This window comes from Thalia democratica, chromosome 1, assembly GCF_965202585.1.
Source record: "Thalia democratica chromosome 1, ktThaDemo2.hap1.1, whole genome shotgun sequence".
Lineage (NCBI taxonomy): Eukaryota > Metazoa > Chordata > Thaliacea > Salpida > Salpidae > Thalia > Thalia democratica.
The window spans coordinates 77,469,286-77,489,935 of record NC_139165.1 but is presented as its reverse complement, the minus strand read 5'-3'; the positions used below and the strand labels follow the sequence as shown (position 1 = coordinate 77,489,935).

Here is a 20,650-nt window from a genome sequence, read left to right as displayed (position 1 = left end):
CTTTAAATTCTTGATGAGTTTTAAAACTTTTTTTAGTTAAGCTTTAGCTAATTTTATAGATCTAACAGAGCTTATAGATTTAGTATTTTTATTTCTAAAAAATATTCTTAAATATTAACAATTTTAATATTAAAATAATATCTTTAATCGAAACTACTGAAGAAATCAATAACTGCTAAAGTAACATTATTATAAATATCTATAATAATTTTAGTGCGATGTTTTTAAACTTACAGTTTTCAATTGCTTTAATATTCTCTATGCTTCTAATTGTAAAGTTTAGTTACGTTTAATCTTGTAAGTTGTGTAAAAAGGTAATTTTCTTAAAGCTGCTTGTATTGAATCGTTATGCTAAAAATATTAAATTTTAAAACTAATCTTTATATGTTTAAACGTCCTTGTTTTGTATAAAACGTATGTTTAATTTTCATTTTTATATAATTAATGTTTGTATTAAGATATAATTCACTTTAAGCTAAAGCGATTGTATCCTATTATTATTTTATTAGTTATTTTGTGCACAAAAAAATTGTATAATTTAAGAAACACATTATCATTTTATTTTGTTTTAGTGTTTTTTCTACTTAACTTTTATAAATTTTTATAGTTAGTTTTTATTTCAATCTTAATTTTTGGTTTTAACTTAGTACAAGTTTTTTATGCTAAACAATTTTCCTAATTGTTTCAAACTGTTACAGTAACTTAGTAATGTATTTGAGTACTAGAGTATAAATATGTTTTAAATTACACAAAAGTTCAAATTTTCTTAAACCAAAGTGAGTTTAATATATGTATTTCTGTTTTAGCGGTAATAGTTGTAAAAGTTGAATTATTTTTTTCTAAAAAATAGAATGAAAAAGAATAGTGATACCTAATATTAAATACTTAAAAGAATTTATGAATTTAACTAGAAAAATATTTTTGATTTTCACTAGATTAGTTGTTTAAATTGTTAAGAAATAATGCATATAATTGTTATGTACAGTAACCTCTCGGATTTTTACGCACTCGTGACGTTACGCACTCTCGTTTAGTTACGCATTTTATAATTATAAAAAATTCAAAAAATTAAAATCTTAATTTTTTTTAATATTGCACAAGTTAGGTTTGTTTTATATTTTTGACTTAAAAAATGTTTTTAAATGCTAACTCACCTCTCTATATCTTTAGACTTTGTAAACTTATGTTCCTTGACTAATTAATAAACATTTAGTTATACCTCAGTATATCAGAAATGCAAGACAAATTTGTCCTTATGTGGGCAAAGATCAAATTAAAAAAGTTGTAGTAATATAAACATTTTTTATTCGAAACTTTTTTTATATGTTATTCAATTTTGTTCAAAAGAAGAAATTCATTAAAGCACCAAATGCATGTTTTTGTAAAATTCTGTAGAAACAAATTTCAATCAGTAGAATATAAATGCTAAGTTTCAAATAAGTCACATATAAATAAAGATATAGATAAAATCTACTTATTATTAAAATTAGTAAAAATTTCTTCAAGTATTTTTATTTTGTATAAGTTAAAATCCTTTTTTTTAATATATGTATAGTATTCTCTTTTGTTTTCATATTTATAGATAAAGTAAACAAATGCTAAAAGTGGATAAGTCTTAAGTCTGCTCTTAACTAGAAGCAATATCAAAAACAACCATTATAGTTAGTATATTTGGTACCTCTCGTATCTTTACGATCTCTCATATCTATACGCATTTTTTCTGTGGACACAATGTACGTAAATAAGCGAGAGGTTACTGTACTTAATTTAAAAGATACTGTACAGTTGTTTTTATGATATTCTGTGAAAAAGTCTTTAAAGGTTTAAAATTCAAAATAGTTGAAAAATATTAACGAACTAAAACGTATTTTGTCAGTTGAAAATCCAAATCAGAAAGTATTTAAATAAGTACAAGGTAAGTTAATGATTTAAATCACAAGATAACTGTTTTTCAAGTTTTTAGCTTTGTGTATTTAGTATATTATACAAAAAAAAACAGCACAGTAAATATTAAGTTTTGAATAGATTATGCACAAACATTCTATTTATAAAAATACACTATTTTTTAAAACTATTCAGAAAGTATACAATTTAACAATAGAAATAATTGTACACAATCAAAAAAAAGAATAAACATTTCAAGCTTATTTACATATTTGTCACAAATAGTGCTTAGTAGTAAGTTAATAAGTACCCTTACGCAATACTTTTACTAATATACATTAAGCGGATCAAAAAAAAATACAGTGAAACTTAAATATTATTTAAATATTATGTTTTATAACGTTTTAAATTGAGGAACCGTTTTATTAACACAAATTTTAACACTGGTTTATTAAATGATTGTTTTGTATTCCAACAATTAAAATTTCAACCTTTTTTCGAAGTTAAAACTTTATGTCAAAAACATTTAGTACATGATTTCAATTGAGCTTTTTTTACTTTACAATTAGTAAAACTGTGTTTAATAAGTTTATCAGACATGATAATCGAGGTATAAAGTGTTTAAATGCTATTTATGTTCGAAAAAAACTAAATTTTCACTATGGTACCGTTTTTGTTAGCAATTCAGTTTTGCTATTCGTCAAACCAACAGAAAAAACACATTTCATTTTAAAATATACAGGACTAGCTTACCCCCTTAATCCTATGGTAAATTTTGGTCAGGGGACAGATTTCGGCACGAACAGCAGTCAGCAAGTAAGCTAAAGTATTAAATATGGTTTTGATTCACTTGCTAGCAAGCTTTGTGTTATTCTTATACTTTTTTTCGTAGTTGAAAAGTTAAAAAACAAACAAAAAGTTGTTTTTAGTAAAAGTATACAAAAATATTTCGCGAAAGTTTACATCTACAAACCAAAAGACTTAATTTTTTACATCTAGCCAGGCAGCTAGAGAAGTTGACCAAAAGCTATCTAAAAACTAGAAAAAAAATCTTCAAACACTGCCGTAATCAATATCAAGTTATTCATTCCAACGAGCATAATTTTCCAAATACGCTCTCAGTTCGCTGCTGCCGTAAAATTCCAAAGATTCGTTCCTGCGAAACTCCCCAAAACGTTTTTGCGGCACCAAAGAGCACTGATGTTCGATGTAGTTAAACAAGGAGTCAAAGTCGGTCATGAAGAACAAAGAGAAGGTGAAGTTTCCTGGTGTTTTGTTTTTAGAAACCAATCCTACGAACCTCTGGTCTGCAAAGAAGAGTCCCTGTACGCTAGTGATGGTCATTTTTGTTAATGGAAACACTTCAGACCTGATCATGATGTCGGATCCGGTCGTTGTCATTTCTACGTCGATGGTACCCAGCACTTCAGGTTCAGATATCATGGTCATGAGCGAACTTAGTGAGTGTATAAGTATTTACCTAATTTTAACTACGTTTTGTATTAAAGACTTTATCATTCTTGTAATTAGTTTGTGAATAAATTCAACCAAGAAAGATATATTTATTTATGACAAAGTCTGTAATACAATAAATTCAACCAAGAAAGATATATTTATTTATGACAAAGTCTGTAATACAATAAGTTCAACCAAGAAAGATATATTTATTTAGTGAGGTGCAGCACCCGGCGTAATTTAAGCTGGTCATTTTCAAGTCAGGTTCGTTACGAACATGACTTTTTGAAAAAACTTTTCTAAAAAGATATGTAACATGGTTTAAGCATACTATTACTCTAAATTTTATGTTTGGCGAAGTTTGTAGTGTAATTAAAACCTGTTCTGTCTATAAAATGATCACTGATTTGGTTTAAGGATGTAAAACGGTTTAAAAAAGTAACAATAACCTTTTACAAATTATGCCCTTAATAAATCTTAAAATAAAAGTTTAAACTCATAGCATATAAACAAAGTTAGATCTGTAAAACAAAACGTTATTTATACAGCAAAATATTTTGCTTAAAAATATTTATGTAATAACTTGTTTTTATATTTTTTGATTCACAAAACTTTTTAAAACTTAAAAAAAAAGCTTAGGGTTTCATACCTTAAACCTTATAATAAAAATCAAGTAAACTTTTACTATAAAATAGAAAATTATTCTAGCTTTTATTTTAAACGTAAATGTTTAATAGCTGTTATAAGCAAAAAAGGAATAAAAATCGAAAAATATGGATAAAATGTTCTAGTAAAATTACTTTAATGATATAGTAATTTTCCATTTTACGTTTAAATATAAACCATAACACCAAATTAAAGGTATTTTTTAGATACTACTAGTTTTTTTAAAAAGACATGAATTAAAATTAATTAATTGTAAAAAAAAATAACTTCGTTATGTTATATTTAAAAACAAAATCTTCAAAAGCTACTAACTTCAAATATATGTTAAAACTAAACATAATAAAACAATAGTTGTTAATTTTATAACATAAATCTGCTTTATAAGCTTCTATAATCTATAGGCCTAATGTAATGATTAAAAAATGAGTAATTTTAAATAAAATGTAATAACAATAGTTATGAGTAAAGATTCTTTTTTATTCTTCTAAATATCAGATAAAAGATTTATAAGATACTAAATGCTATATGAAAGTTTTTCTAAATAATTTAAAATTAGCATGTTTGTTAGAAAGTAATTAATATATAGCAATTTTTATACAAAAGTCAAAATCAAGTTAAGTTCTTGAAAGTTTTTTTTTAATTTTTTTTAAAGAATGATGAAATTTGAGAAAACTATTTGAACTTATTTTGTTCTTTCAGTAGTTGTGTAGCTGTTTCTATGAATCCTAAGTTTGAATGTTAACAGTTTTGTTACTTTTTAAACCCAATAACTTAAGACGCTTACTAAGTCTTTAATAAAAAATAAATTAGTGAGATTAGTTAGAGTACTATTAGTTTTATATTGTAAAAACCTTTTAATTTATTAACAGTAGTTTAAGTACTAACTATAAAAGAATTAGTATAGCAATATATTAAAAAAAAAACATTATTCAAAAACTTAACTAGTTATTTTTGGGAAAAAAGCTTTGATGTATTTTATAGGTTGTATTATAGAAAAACTGTAATTTATACTGATAAAACAGAACATTAATTGTTGGCTACAATGAACAGTATTTACTTTAAAGAGATGTATAACTTATGATATCACTTAAACTGTAGTAAAACATGCAACAAAACTTTAAAAACACTTTAATTAAAACAATCGCTAACTACGAACTGTTTACTTGTATTTTTTAAATTCAAGCAACTTTTGAGTTTTTTTAGATTTTCTTAATGTTTAGAATATTCTTTTTATCTTGAAAAACAACAGATGATGTGCATTAGAAAAAGAAAGTATGTAACAGCATAAGTCCGATTTAATTTAAAGCTGCATTTGATTAATAATTAAAATGATGAGTTAAACTACAATGAAAAATAACAGCAATATTGATGCATAAAAGCTAGTAGTTTAAAGAAGTGTACATGTATTTTAAATGATTTAAAAATAAAGTGTAAAGGCAGTGTTTAACATAAGTTTGAAATATATTTAATGTTTGCATTTCATGAAATTTTTAACGTATCAAAACAAATTAATATGGCATTGGCTAATTTTTAATAAAACATTTAATTTATAAAAAAAAAGTAAATGTTGACATGTGTAAGTTGTTTAATTCTTCCGCAATTTTATTATCTTCAACTTCAAGTCCACTCATTTTTATTTCCAAATTAATCACGTTTTGGCAGAAGGTCTTCAATTTTGTCGCAAAAGCTCTGCCACTGTTTGTCTTCGGAGTCATCCGTGCTGTCAGGTACGATTTCTTTCTGGCAACTGACTGTTGTGATGTCCTTCAAAATTGTCTCGACGTTTCCGTTGAAATTTTTCGAGTTTTCGACGTTCTGTGAAATAAAAAGTTCGAGTAAGTCTTCTAATAACACAATTTTTAGTAAACGATTGATAAACATGAAACAAAATAAAACATTTCAACCAACGTTGAGGAGAATGGGAACGAGGGGCTTCCCTCTTTTGTGCATGGTTGTCAGGGCAACCTGCACCTCGTACCTGCACCAGGGGGAGGCTTCGAAGTCGGTGGAAATGACCAGTACGACCACCGATGAGTCCCGGATGCTGTTTATTATGTTGGTCGTTATGTTCTCGCCCGCCGGGAAGTCCCGCTCGTGAAAACAAATCTTCCTTCTTCTTACGGATTCCATTTCCTGTTTGTAAAAATTTTCAAAATTTTCATAAGAAGGTCAATAAGTTTTAATATACGTAGTTTGTAATTTTAAATGTGGTAAACTTTAAATTTATTGACTATTTTAGAAGTTATTTGCAGACAGTAATAGTTTAAACTTCTTTTTAAAATAATATTTCAATATTCTATACTTGCAAAAATGAAAGCTTATAATATCTGTGATATAAAGAATGATAATTGCTTAAAACTTTAACTCTTTTTTTTTCATTTAATTAATATGTTATTTAGCCTAATGTTTGTAAAAACGGTTTTGTTTTGACTTAGATATGGTTTTTTAGCATTTCTTGCCTTGTAACATACTAAAACATTTTTTAGCTGTAAGAATAGTAATTTTACATTTAAAAAAAATAGTAATTAAATTTTATTTGTATTTTCTTGTATGCTTAATTTTTTTAATGATGAACAAATAAGAATTTAAACTTTAGTCTTATTTTAAATTTTATTTTAATTGTGAATGAAAATTTAAAGTTAATTTAAAGTTTTTTATATAGCAGTCATAAAATAGTATTTTATGTTAACAAAAAGCATAACATAACAAAATTAAAGTTAGATTTAAAAAACTTAGTTTGTAACTTAGATAAATTTTTTGAATTTTTTTTAAGTTTTTGTTAAACAACAACACCTTTGAAAAATATATTTAGATGTTTTAAAAATTTTACAAGATTGCCAATTTATTATTTACTAAGTTTTTGGGATTTAATTATTTCATACTATAATGAACTTTAGATTTTTCAATTATTTTATGCTTTCTTAGTACTAAATTCAAAATAATAAACGACTCGAAGGAAAATTTTACACAAGATTTATTTCCACAACAAGCTGCCTTTGAAAATGTTTAGTAATGATTATTTCCTGAAGCTAAAATTAGTTTAAACTTAATACATATTTTTTTATATATCAGTCATAAATTTATGTTAACACAAGCATATCATAAGAAAATTAAAGTTTGGTTTAAAAAAAAAACTTAATCTGTAACTTTGATATTTTTTTTGAAAACCTTTTAAACTTTTTCTAAATAACAACAGCTTCGAAAAAATAAACTTTTTAGTTGTTTTAAGTTTTATACAAGTTTACTCATTTATTATTTACTTAGTTTTTGGGATTTACTCATTTTATATGTACTATAGTGAACTTTAGATTTTTTAATTGTTTTATGCTTTCTTAGTACTAAATTCAAAATAATAAACGACTCGAAGAAAAATTTTACCCAAGATTTATTTCCACAACAAGCTGCCTTTGAAAATGTTTAGTAATGATTATTTCCTGAAGCTAAAATTAGTTTCGTTTGCACAATGACTTTAAACCAATATTTACTTTTTATCAGTTTCGTGGTTTGTCAAACGCTCAAAGCTTGGAATTTTATAACTTTATACCACACTCTTAATTTTATATTATGGTTTTATAAAAGCAGTTTTATTTTTAGCGTAACAGCTTCGACAAACCTAATTGTTGAGGCGTAAAACCTTAAAAAATATCATTTTACTAAAAAAACAAGTTTTGTTGTAAATATTAAACTAACAATTGTTGACCTAAAAAAATTACTTACAAAAAAACATACATATTCTATATTTTGTTCTGTTTAAAATTAATCCCATAATTTTTTTGTTATACAGCTTTTTATAAATTTAAATCGCGCTCGTCGTTTCTTAGCTAAGTCAGTTGTTTAAAAAGTTTAAATAATGTAATTAGAACAATGTTTTAAAAAGTTTGATATTTAAGATACAATTGCAAGCATATCTGTTCTGTTAAACTTAAATGTAATTAAATCAACAACTAAATGTCAATAGAATGCTTGTTTTTATGTTTTTTGCTATTGTAAACACGAATAGTCCTAAAAACCTACTTAAATTGATAAGACTTATTTTTATCTACATTTTTGACTCACTTCAACAAAAGCATACACGAATTTCTTGTCCTGATTGGCGTACGAAATGAAAGCGTCGTATTTGTACTTGCCCTCACTTCCTATCAAAGTTTCCACTTCTTCCTTTTCCACGAGGCTTTTGAACGCTTTTGCGATGTTTGAAAAGTTCTTCTTTTTACGTTGCTAAAGGTAAAATTTAGTTAAAAAGTTAAATGCAAACCTAAAACTATCAAATAAAAGTTTATCTTTTTTATATAAATCATAGTCGGAATATAGATTTGTTTTATTCTGCTCATTAGTATGGTTTCTTTTCATTATAAAACAGAAAAGTAAAGAAAAAACCAAAAACTTAAATCAAAGTTTTAACTGAACATAGTAATAAAATCATCCACAACAAACACTGTTGGCATTAACAAAAACTGGCTTTTCATACAAAATTGCAGCTCACTTTAGTGATGTAAACATTGAGCAGCACTGAAACTACAAGCACCGCAAACACCACTGAAGCAGCGATTATGAGCAGTAGGGAGGTCGAGCTCTTGTAGGGAAGCGGGCAGTTTTCACTGAATCTGCCACTGGCTCGTGTTAGTAGCAAGCTTCCTTTCAACTTTTCAGGCGTGCTGCATTTCATTGTCTGTCAATAAATAATATAAAGCGTTAGTTTTTTAGGAAAAAAATAATAAACTACATTTTAAATATTAATTTATTTTGGATTCACATACTGTTTGTTATGCGATATAGCTGAACAATTTTTAAATTAGTGAATAGTAATTAATCATGCTTTAAATCTCCACTGCATAATATTTTAACCTCTAATCCGTAGCCGAACTTTCTGTTCTCATTATCAAGTTTGTTCCTGTTCGCTTCAATCCAAATCATCATGGACTGCTGGTCGCAATCGCAAGAAAGGGGATTGCCTTCGAGTGAAACTGTTTGCACCATGCTGAAAACAGCTACTTCAGCAGGTCCAAACAACCTAAACAAATTTTTATATATGAATTTATTATCAACCTACAGTATTTATTGATTAACTTAAAATTCAGCAACTACTTATGTTACGTATTTTGTATATACAAAACGTACTTTATTAAATTGTTGTTTAAGTTTATAGTATTCAGCTGTGTAAATTCCTTTAGTAATTCAGCTTTCGGCAACGCTTCTATTTGGTTGTTGGACAAGTCGACTGTTTCGGTGTGTTTGCTGATTAAGTTTATCGGAAACTCAGTAAGGTTGTTTCCTGTAAAATTTACAGATAACTTTTCATTGAAATTGTCAAAGTTAAAACTTATTATTAATAAATACTTACTTTACAACATTTTGGTAATTGTTTTAAAAATTCACTTATTTTCAAACTGCTGTAAAAAATAAAAGAAATCTATATCACATAATTATGTAGTTATGTGGTAGTTAAGCAACGTCAATTCTTACTATTAACTATTTTGAATTTAAAATAGTCTAACAAATTAAAATAAAACCTTAGAACAGTCAGTAAACATACAACAAGTAAAATTTAGAAATTTCAGATACAAAAACTAGTTATAAGACTTCACTCAACGCAGTTAAAGCAAATTTTAATAGCAAACCTGAAAAATTGACGTGCGACAAACGCAACTGCCCCAGAAGTTTGACGTCTGCAGATCCCCAGCCGGAGTTGGTTATTTCCAACTTCTTGCTGTCCAGGGTCCTGGCCAGTGCGGGGGTTATCTCCCTGACGACGGTCGTTATGTTGTACGGGAACCAGGAGTATTCCACTCGGCTGCACACGAGCGAATCGAAAGTGACGTCACACATGGTAAAACATTCGTATCTGAAGACAACTGAAGTTAGTATCTAGTCAAAGACAACTTGAAAACTAGTAAGTAAAGTATTTTGTTAGCAAAAATGTATCTTTATTTTGTTTTTAACATCCAAACAACTGTAAGTTCTTATAACAATTTATGTAGATGATATCAATCGAGTTACAGTATTTATATAACTATTTTTAGAAAACTGAAAATTACAGTAAAAAAATATCGTTGATAAAACAAGTATGGCTGTGATAAAGTTTTAACATAACTTAAAGCATATTTTTATTGTTTCTTTATAGCAAACAGCAAACCTGAAAAAACCTTCTCCCAACGTGCTGATCCTCCTCCCGACGTTTCTTTCAGGAGACTCGCAAACAGGATTTTCGGTGAGAACTGACAACGGATCGTGAATGAACTTTTTGTTGAACCAGGATACAAAAAAATAATTCGAACAGCTGCAGTCCTGAACAAAGTTGTTTGATAGGTTTATTTTGTTGATAGAGTTGATCAAAGTTGCTTGTAAATGTTTGTATACATAAATGGTTTATAAACGGGAACGGGTCAAAAATGCACGAAGAGAAAATTGCACGAGTGCACAAAATTGCATGAAGATAAGTTTGCACGAGTGCACAAAATTGTACGAGGGAAAAAAATGCACGAAGACAGTTTTACAACAAGGGTCAATTTTGCACGAGAGTAAAAAAAACAGAAAATATATTAAAATAATTAAAACAAAAAAGTATAAAAAAAAAGATAAATTAATAAAAAACAAAAAGAAAAAAATTTATTGACCAAGGGTAAGGGTTAGGGGTAACAGCGATAGTAAAAATAAAAATAAGGTAATAAAAAAAAAAATATATTTAGGGGTAACAGTGATAGTAAAAAATAAAAAAACAAATTAAAAAAAAAAGTTAAAATTAAAAAAAAAAAATAATAATTTAAAGAAATTAAATCCGTGCAAAAATGTCTCCGTGCAAAATTGTCAAATTGTCTGCTCGTGCAAAAGTGTCTTCGTGCAGTTTTGTGCATTCGCGAAATTTTGTCCCCTCGTACAATTGTGTACGCTCGTGCAAACTTGACAGCTATACTTATAAACAGTGTTTAGTTTAGTCATAGAACTTGCTAATTATGCAAAACAATTTGCAATTAGAACAAGTATATATTATTTTTATAAATAGAATTATATCACAATTTTTTTTTTATGTAAATAGTCAACAAGTATGTTATAATCTTAAGCTAATCTTTGCTTTCATCAACTAATCTTTAAAAAATAAAAATCAGAAGTCATAATTAACTCTTACCATTTTGTTTCCTGGTAAAATCAAGTACTTTAAACTTTCCATCCTATGAAAAAAATACGGATCGACGAAAACTATACGGTTGTTTTTCAAGTTCAAGAAAGTCAGCTTTTCCATTTTCACCAGGTCAAACATGTTTCTCTTGGTCAGCGTCGTAACTTTGTTACCAAGAAGGTTTATCAGCTCTATGTGCTGGTAGGGAAGACCGTAGGGAATTCGCTTCAACTTGTTGTTTGTAATTTTAAACCTGTTTAAATTGTGACAACAACATAAAACTTGTTGAAAAACTTTTTTAAAACCTATTTTTTTGAAAGGTCTACAGACAATTTTATTTTATTTTCTTCTTGCACTACTTAGAATCGAAAATACTACTAAGAACAAAGTTACGCACTGATAACTGTACGTTGACCAAACTATAAATAACGCATCAAATATTAAAAAAAAGAAAAACTCAGCTTGTTTTTATTACAACTGCCTAACTTACTTCCTTATCTGTCGCTGACTTATGTAGTAGTTGTCAGGCACTTGGGCAATGTCTCCTTCCTTTATGTAGACTTGCTTCAGCGAAAAATGAACGGGTAACGCCGGCAATTCCGAAATTCCCTTGCATTCGACGTCCAATAAGTTGTAATCGCAATTCTTTTCCCTCTCAAATCTCAACAGGTCTTCGTACCTTTGCTTTATCTGTCCCTTTGCAAGCTCTGTTGTTCATTAAACAGTTAAAAAAAAATGTTTGCAATTTTTTTTAAATTATTTAGTATCGTTTATAAGTGGTTATGCATAAAACTTTGAGCTAACTAAATTTTATTCTAAACTAGGGCGATAGTAGTAGGCGATATTGCTTCCTTCGCGAATTTCGTCTATCATTGGAAAATAACCAGTATGCTATTTAAGCTTGTTTTAAAAAGGATAATTTATAAAATAAACAATCACCCGTCAGAAAGGGTCTGCAGAAGCCGTTCATAAGGACCTCGACTTTCTTATCGAGCATATCTACAATGAAGTTGAACAAGTTTACGTCACAGCTTAGCGGGTTCAAGTTAATGTAGAGAAGTATCAGGTTTTCGGCGTTCTCGTACATCGAGTCCACGTTTTCTATCTGGTTTCTGTCCAAGTTCATGGTCACCAGTGATTTCGGAATGGCATCGGGAAAGTTTAGCAACCTGTGTTTGTTGATTGTGTTAATTTTTGTACTTATAATCTCTGTGTCGTAAAAAATAATGGACTAATTTTAATATGTTTTAGATGGTGATATATACTAAATTGAAATAGCAATAATGATAAATGGTCTGAAAACATACTGAAGTGAGAAATAGTTATGTTTTAGCTATAGTTTAACTTGTTTTAAAAAGTTACATTGATCTTCAGTTTATTTACAGAAAAATTTTGTATAAGAAATTTTGGTAAAGAAAAAGCACAAAGACAATTATTACAATATTTTGTGTGACTTATTAAAAAAAAAAGAGTTTAACTGCACAGTTTAAAGCTTAATAGTACTGAAAGATATTTCTTATTCGAAACTTCTCAAGTTAGTTCAAACAAACCTGTTATCTCTTATGTTGAACTCTCTCAAAACCTTGAACCTCTCCAACGCCCCGCCCGGTATAAACTCGATTTCGTTGTGGCCCAGGTCCAAGTTTTCCAAGTTTGCGGGAAGGTGGTCCGGCCACAGCGCCAGCCTGTTGTGGGCCAGGTTGAGGTTGGTCAGGTTGGTCAGGTGCGCCAGCTCGCGGTGGACCAGCCTGATCCGGTTGTACTCCAGGTCGAGCCTCTGCAAGCTCTCTGGCACATCGTGTGGCACGTGCCTGTAAATGATATTCATGTGCTTAATTACTTCATCATGTCAACTAGCTACTTTGTCCACGTCAAAATGTAAGTAGTGTACTTTACTTAGTTCGAATGATCCTGGGTGAGCTCTCTATTGATATTGTTATACTTGATTACGTTTATTATGTCAAATTGCCATTGTACTTTTTTGTTGTAGTATGATAAAACTTGAAATTTTTGTAATCATTGTTCAAAGGTTTCGTCAGTTTGATTTTTTTTTAGAGTTTCAGAAGTTTATTTAATAACTGATTGATGACGTGTTGCTTACAACAATTTTTTAAGAACTATTATCCATTTATACGTGGTTTAAATTTTATTCAACTGCAGTTTAAACAACAAACTTTTTCGTAGGCTGAGAAAGAAATGTGTTACTGCATTTTTAAAAAGCAAACTCACTCTATCTCATTCAACTTCAGCAGCAGCAGTCTCAAGCCCTTGAACCTGCCGGTTTCCACTCTGGAAGAAAAGCTGCAGTTCTCCACCTTCAAACCCTGCAAGGTGTCGGGGTAGATTTCAAACTGCGGCTCGAGACCGTTCCTGCAGTCTTTCAGCCACAGCCTGGTGAAGCTTGCGCGCGCTTTTTGAAAAAAATTGGCGGGAAACCGTCGAAAGCCGAAGTTGTCGACGTAGAGAAATTTGAACGTCGTCGGCCAGTCGTAAGTCTCGTTGAAGTTTGTAAACGTTTTGTTCGGGAGAGAGTTCTCTGAAATATTTAACAAAACTATAAATCTAATAAGAATTTATCGAATTATTTTTCAGTTAATAGAAAAAAAATCAAATGCATTTTTAAGTGTTTAATTTATCTATTATAAAAGCTTTATAATTTTGTCAGTAACGAAAAAAGTTGTACCAAACCAACCTGGCTCGAAATAATTGTAAGGCTTCAAAACGAGCGTCTTCAAGTTTTGCGGCAAACATTTTGGAAATTCGTTCATTACATGCTGCTGAATCCACAACATTCTCACGTTCAATTTGCTCCAACCTTCGCAACTTTCGTCTGATAAAAGCAAAGCTGGTCCGTTGTTTCTGATGTTTAAGATTTCCACTTTTTCTGATTTAAAGTTTTACTCTTTGGTTTGAACTATGTTGAAAAGCAATTCAATTTCTTTGTTATTTAAAATTTACAATTAATACAGTTTTTTTCTAAAAAAATAAATATGTGTTTAATTTATGCCGATGCGCTTAAACTTGATTTTAATAAAAGAACTTCAGTGTATCAAACAAATGTATTTTTCGATTAGTTGTTAAACTTCAGATAATCTATAATTGTAAGGCAAAGTCGAATATAAAAGCATTTAATCTTTAGGAAACCATATTCTACAAAAAAGTTTCTACTAATGTAAAACTTTAAAAAGTTGAAGCTGTGTAATTTGTTCTTTTTCAATGTATAATGTATATTTTTTTTAATTAAAAACATACTCTACCCTAGAAAATTTAGTACTAGAAACTTTAGTAACAAACTCGTTAGAAACATACCTGGTACATGTGACCAGTTAAAACTGTTTAATTCTTTGTATTTGTCCAGTTTTAATTCTTTTAACTTGGGAAAGTTATTCAGAAAGAGAAAGTTGTCGCTGTTTTTTTGATCATAGTTGTCTGTGCAGAAAAGTACTGTATAATTTGTTTAATTAGACTAAATGTATTCTGCTTTAAAATTATAAATATATGTAGTAAAATACATAAGCAGTAGCTAAGTTCTTTGTCAAAGACTTAACTCAATAAAGAAAAAATGTTTTAAGTTTAAAATAAGATTATTTTATAAAACTTAAGTTAAATTACTTTGCAGTAATTTTCCTATTTTATTTAAATAAAAATCAAAGAATTTAGACAAAAAAAAATTTTTATAAAGAAATGCATAAAATACGTTCTAAGTATATGTAACAAAATCTATTAATTAACTATTGAAACCAAAATAAATATTTAAAGAAATTTATTAAATATATATAATAACTAAAAAGCAATGTTTCTACAATATCTGCTTTTAATTGTTTATAAATATTATTTTTTAAACCCACCAGTTAGTAATACTTTTGTAATGTTTGACAAGATATTAATATTTGTTAAAACAGGAGCTTCTTTGGAAGAGATGTATCTACTTAGTAAATGTGTTTCATTAACTTGCTCAAACACTTCTATGGACCTGAAAATAGAAAAATAAAAAAACTGTCAGCATATTACGACTGTTTAGTTTAAGTTGATACAAAGATACTTTTATCCTATAAAGTATTATTTTCCGTTCATTTTTAACTTTCGAGGATGTTATCTACTTAATATTTTAAAATAGCTCTTACAAATTTTTATACAGAATCTAAACTAAGACACACACCTGCAATTTATAATCTTGTCAACTTGTTTTACTGAATAGCTTAAATTTTTCACGTTCCATGAACCCAAAAAACATATCAAAAAAATCCAAATTGAAACTTTATTCATTTTTGTATGGCTATAAAATGTATAAATTAAAAATACACATAAATTTTAACTATCACTTTTTAACTACGGTTTAAATTTTGATTCAATTGTTTTACTTCTAACTTTTTTAGTTTTTATCAAATCAATTACCTTAAGCTCAACATAAAAATAAACAAAACTTGACTGTCTTAACCAATACAAATTTTAACAACATTTTAAGCTTAAAAAAGAAGTATTCTAACTCAAACCAATCTAACTTTACAACATTATTTTTGATAACGCCTAAAATTATAAACGTAAATAAAAACCAAATAGCTTTATTTTCCTAAAATTAAATACATAAAAACATAAAATTAGTCTTGATAAACATGGAACTAAACGAAGCGTAAAGCAAATATAAATTTAATTTAAATGTAATCTAAATTGTTTGCTCGCTACAAGCTTGTGTCAAAATTTCTTTCTCCAAACTTTCAAAACTTTTTTGTGAACACAAATAGTTTGCTTTTTTCTTATTTATTTCTACAAGTTCTCGAACGAAAAATGCGGTTTATGCTAGATAAATTTTGTATGCTGAATTTTGTTATAGTGCTTTTAAACATTTCATTCATGTGTAGTAATAAATGTTTTAAATACTTTTGAAAAGCTAAGTAGTACTCTAATTTTTAAATTTATTGAAAATGGTTGTTGTACAAAAACAATGTTCAAAAAACTTTTCAATTGTAGTTTTTAGAACTAGAAAAATAAAAAATTTCAATACATAAGGAAGGAAAAAAAAAATTAGAAAATTATATTTTTGTAAAGTAATCGTGACATTAACTGAGGAAAACGTGATACTAATAAGTTATAAAATAATTGCAATAAAAGTTTCAACAAAGTAGACACTTATTTACAAAAATAAGGTACTAAAAAATAAAGTAAATTTTAAGGTAATAACTATTCTAACTTTGCTTTGAACAATACTTTAAGCATGAATTTAAGTTTTTGTAGGGAATAAGATTTTGAACAATTCATCATCGTTATTTTTTAGATATATTTTTGTTTGTATTAGGTTTACCAGCAGACTTCAATGTTTGTTTCGCATATAAAACTTTTGTTTGCATTATTTTGAAATTATATTTATCTACCGCATAATCTGATATACGTTCAATCTTGTACAACGAAAAACCTTTATAGTTTTTTTTTACTTTGAACAATGTCTGTTTTTCTAGTTTTTATGTTTTATAAAATAAAATAAAATAAGTGCGTTACTATTTAAACACAGATCGTTTCAGAATAAATATAGTAAAAATATTTTCAATGTTTAACAAAACAATAAAAAAAAACTTAGAATACTTTGTAATATTTTCCTAAAAAGGGTGTTACTTGGTGTAAAAACATGATTTTTTTAACAAGCACTAAAACAACTCTTTTGAAGTACAAGATTTAATAGGACAAATAAGTTTTATTAGATATGATTTAAAAAAAAAAACGGTTTCGTTCGTTGTAAGCTTAACCTTTTTGATTAATTTTTTCTTAAAGTTTCAAAAGGCTTTTTAGACATTCTTAAACTCAATATTTGGGCTGAGTAGTAATAAAAGTTAATGGACTATTTTTGTATAAAGTATAGTGGAACTTGTGCATATATGACTTGTTTTAGATTATATACAGAAGAATAGCGGTATATTTTTAACAACTACTTAGTAATAATTTAGAAATACATTTTTCTGAGCCTACTCTTAGCATTTACATCTCTACAAAACTTTTGTATCTTCAACAGAACTAAAGTTTTAAAATTTTTTGTAACTGTGTTTGCTAAAATTAAAAAACATACAAAATTTTAAATTGTTCTTTAAGCAACAACTTTCAAAAGTCTATAAAAGAAAACAAACTTAGGTAAAATTGAGCTTGAATGCACAGGAACAAAGGTAAAAAAACGTGTTTTCAGGCTTCAATAAGTGTGTACTGGACGTGAATATAAATAAAAACTAAAAGAAAATTATGAGAAACATATAGCGGAACTAAGTAAAATCAAAATACAAGGAACTTATAATCGTTTTAAGTTTTTAACATAACTTAATATAGCTTGTTTTCTTAAAATCATTTTGTAGTTTACTTGTTATTGGTAAGTAGTACACAAGTGTTTATAAATTTCAACAAAATATAATTCCAAAGTGCATCTATACATCCAATATCAACAGCTTGCTACTCCATTTTTCGTCATTTCAGAATTTTTACTTATATTATACGTTATAAGAAAAAAATTTGTTATTACAAGTCTCGTTCTTATGTTCTTTTCCTGAACTCTTTAACTCAAACCTATAAACGGGTTATAGTTTCTTTTGTATTAAAATACTACATTGTTTTGTATAATGAAGATACTTTACTTGATTAAATTTAAAAACAACACACATCAAAAGAATTCATTCTAATTGGTAAATGCAAATACAAGTAAAACACGGTTTTATAAACTAAAAGGTATATGACTTTTAAAAGTAAGTTAAAAAACTAAGTTTAAACTTTTTAAAGGTTTTTAAACATGTGTTTGTTTTATAGAAATACTTAAAGTAAGTTTATTAAGACTTTTAAGTATCTGTTCGAAATTGTTTATGAGCATTGATTGAGTATTGAGTCGTATATAACAAGTTGATAACAGAACAGTTGCCATTGCTGCATTAACCTTATTGCCCGTAATTACTTGAGCAAGACATTTAAAGTGAATAAAAGTTATTTAAATATTGAGTATTCAATTTTTTTATTTCTGGTAACTTTGCTTTATAGAATCTATTTTAAATTAAATGAGTAAATAAGGTAATGAGCATAACTTATGCACTGATCGTTTAAACTGTATCTAACTAAATGTATTGTAGAATTGTAGATACGTTTTAAGTAAGGTATAATAACAAGTTTGAATATTAAGCCAATATTAAGTTTTCGATTAATATTTTCGCGTTTTTTTTATAAACTTATTTAAAATATCATAAAATAAGGTAATTTAGATCAGTTGTCGGCACGGTGCACACTGGTGCACACTAGTGTACATGAAATTTCTTTTAGGGTACACGAGAATTTTGGGGTGCATGAAACTTATTTTGGGATACATGATTTTTTTTTCTCGCGCAGAACTAAATTAAAGTTTCTTAAAACCTTTCTACATTAAAGACATATTCAACCTTGATATCTAATTGACCCTTTTGTTGTTAATAAAACGACCATTTTTGTACTCCCCTAGTTCTATTCTGTTACATTATGTAAAAATTCTTCAACCCTTAGCTACCCAAAGAAAAACTGAACTGAGCAAATCTCATAGATTCTTATAGATTTGATTATTTGGACGTGGCAATACTTTTATTGAACACAGATATTAATCGCTTAATATAAATTATTAAGTTAACTTAACTAAATATTTAAATTTACCATTAAATAAAAAGTACCAAGACTACTGATTGTTATTTGGGGTAGTGGCAATGTACCAAATTAATCTAGTTAGTATTTTAGACCTGAGTGATACAAGTAAAATATTGTTGTAAAAATTCGATCATCGACATTAAAAGTATATTGAAATAGATAGGGTAAACTGGTAAATTTAAAATTAGCATGTAAAAATTAACTGGGTGTTACCGAATTACTGGTAAAAAAAAACGATTAAAAGTGTTTACATATTCTTAAACACTAGCGGCGCTAAAGAATGTAAATAAGGGTGCATAGAATTTTAATATTGTGAATTAGGGTCCACGGATTCGAAGAAGCGTGCCGAACACTGATTTAAATAAATGCAAACTAGCTTTTTTTTTAAGTAGTAAGTACACAGGATTTTAAAGCAAAAACATTGTTTTGTTCAAAATAAATCAAAAAACCGTTAAAATAAAAAAAAACTGTTTACTAAGTAACAACTTAAATAGTGTTTTCATATTACGATAAAGACTGTGACTAAATTTTAAGTTAGTTTTTAGCAAAAAAATGTTTAATATTAATCTTTAATATAAAAGCGCTATAGAATTTACACAAAAAGTTTAAAAATTCAGAAATTAAACCTCTCATATTGACTAAAATTTGGTAAAATTTTAGAGAGTTAAATATCAAAAAAAAACTTTGTTTAAAATAAAACAAACTTAATCACTTAAAATGGGTTTTATACTATTAATTTGTATTTATTGTTTCATTTTGATTTTGGTATCATCAGAAATTTTCGGACATAAAAACTTATCAAATGTTTATAAATAAGGTGCAAACTATGTTTCATAAGAGTAACATAAGTTATTTTTATATTGAATAGCTTGAAATATTTTTAGTTGTAAAACCTAAAAGTACTAAAGAATGTTACCTATTTAAAATACTTGGTTTAGAAACGTATTAAAATTACGTTTTTGTGAAGTAAAGTTATAAAACATGTTATTATGTAATTTTAACAAATATAATATTATAAAATTAAATTTCAAACACAGTATCTTTGATAAATTTAAAAAAATCAACCAAATTTAAGTTTGTAAAATTCAGCAACTACGCAACAGCTGTTTTGTATGGCAGAAACTTACAGACATTAATTCTTTAAACTTATAAGAAGAACACCATATTTATATTTTCAACTCCATGTATCATTATTATAACTTTACGCTTTTACATTATCAAAGTTTATCATACAACTTTTTTTTAACTAAATGGATTAGTATCAATGGCTGACAAAATTTAAGTAAGATGTTAGTTTAGTAATTCTAAATACTAAAGATAGTAAAAACTTGATCAACAGACGACTAGTCTTTAATGACAAAACACGGTCAAAAAAGTAGAATTCAATGAGGTAGATTTAACAATTGCTTCCTTTATATTAGCTTTGCTATAGAAAATAAGTTAGAAAATAGATCGAGAAGGAAATATAAACGTTTATCTTGGAAAGCATGATTAATATTATGTTTCGTTAAAAACAAAATTTATTTTTTATCATACATAAAGAAAATAAAAACAAATATAAAGTTGGGAAATTTTAGTTAAGTTCGAAAAATAGTTCTACTTCTTTCTATAAGTAAATTAGTTGGGTAGGAGTCTAACATGCACGAAGGGTCAAATATGCACGAATACACTTTTGCACGGGTTAAGATTTTTTCAACTATTCTGTTTTCATTACTCTTTATCAATTATTATTATTTTTTACTACCACTTTTCCCCTAACTCTTACCCTGGATCGGTATTTTTGGTTTTTTGTAATTTATTTTTGTAATTTGTTATTCTTTTTTGTTAGAAATTTTTTTTTGTCTATCGCTGTTACCTTCAGCCCTTACCCTCTTTCATTTATTTTTTAATTACTTAATATAT

The 20,650-nt window shown here is 27.3% G+C and overlaps 1 protein-coding gene across 1 annotated transcript; it reads right to left on the bottom strand.

Annotated features, from left to right (window-relative positions):
* Positions 1-5,021: 5,021 nt before the first annotated feature.
* On the bottom strand, positions 5,022-15,391 carry LOC145830645 (uncharacterized). Its single transcript, XM_082938281.1, has 17 exons — positions 15,279-15,391; positions 14,968-15,092; positions 14,429-14,548; positions 13,812-14,003; positions 13,349-13,655; positions 12,670-12,930; positions 12,059-12,288; positions 11,610-11,826; positions 11,129-11,372; positions 10,139-10,290; positions 9,624-9,847; positions 9,124-9,277; positions 8,851-9,016; positions 8,489-8,674; positions 8,062-8,223; positions 5,914-6,138; positions 5,022-5,820 (listed from the first exon to the last, which is right to left on the bottom strand). The coding sequence occupies exons 1-17, from the start codon at positions 15,383-15,385 to the stop codon at positions 5,650-5,652; spliced, it is 3,243 nt and encodes a 1,080-aa protein (XP_082794407.1). The 5' UTR covers positions 15,386-15,391; the 3' UTR covers positions 5,022-5,649.
* Between the last annotated feature and the right edge of the window lie 5,259 nt (positions 15,392-20,650).

Excerpts from the sequence above, each read along its gene's own strand:
- LOC145830645 (XM_082938281.1), bottom strand. The coding sequence starts at position 15,385 with ATGAATAAAGTTTCAATTTGGATTTTTTTGATATGTTTTTTGGGTTCA. Across the intron at positions 11,827-12,058 it reads CTGCAGACCCTTTCTGACGG|AGCTTGCAAAGGGACAGATA; the intron begins GTGATTGTTTAT and ends AATGAACAACAG. Across the intron at positions 11,373-11,609 it reads AGTCAGCGACAGATAAGGAA|GTTTAAAATTACAAACAACA; the intron begins GTAAGTTAGGCA and ends CAATTTAAACAG.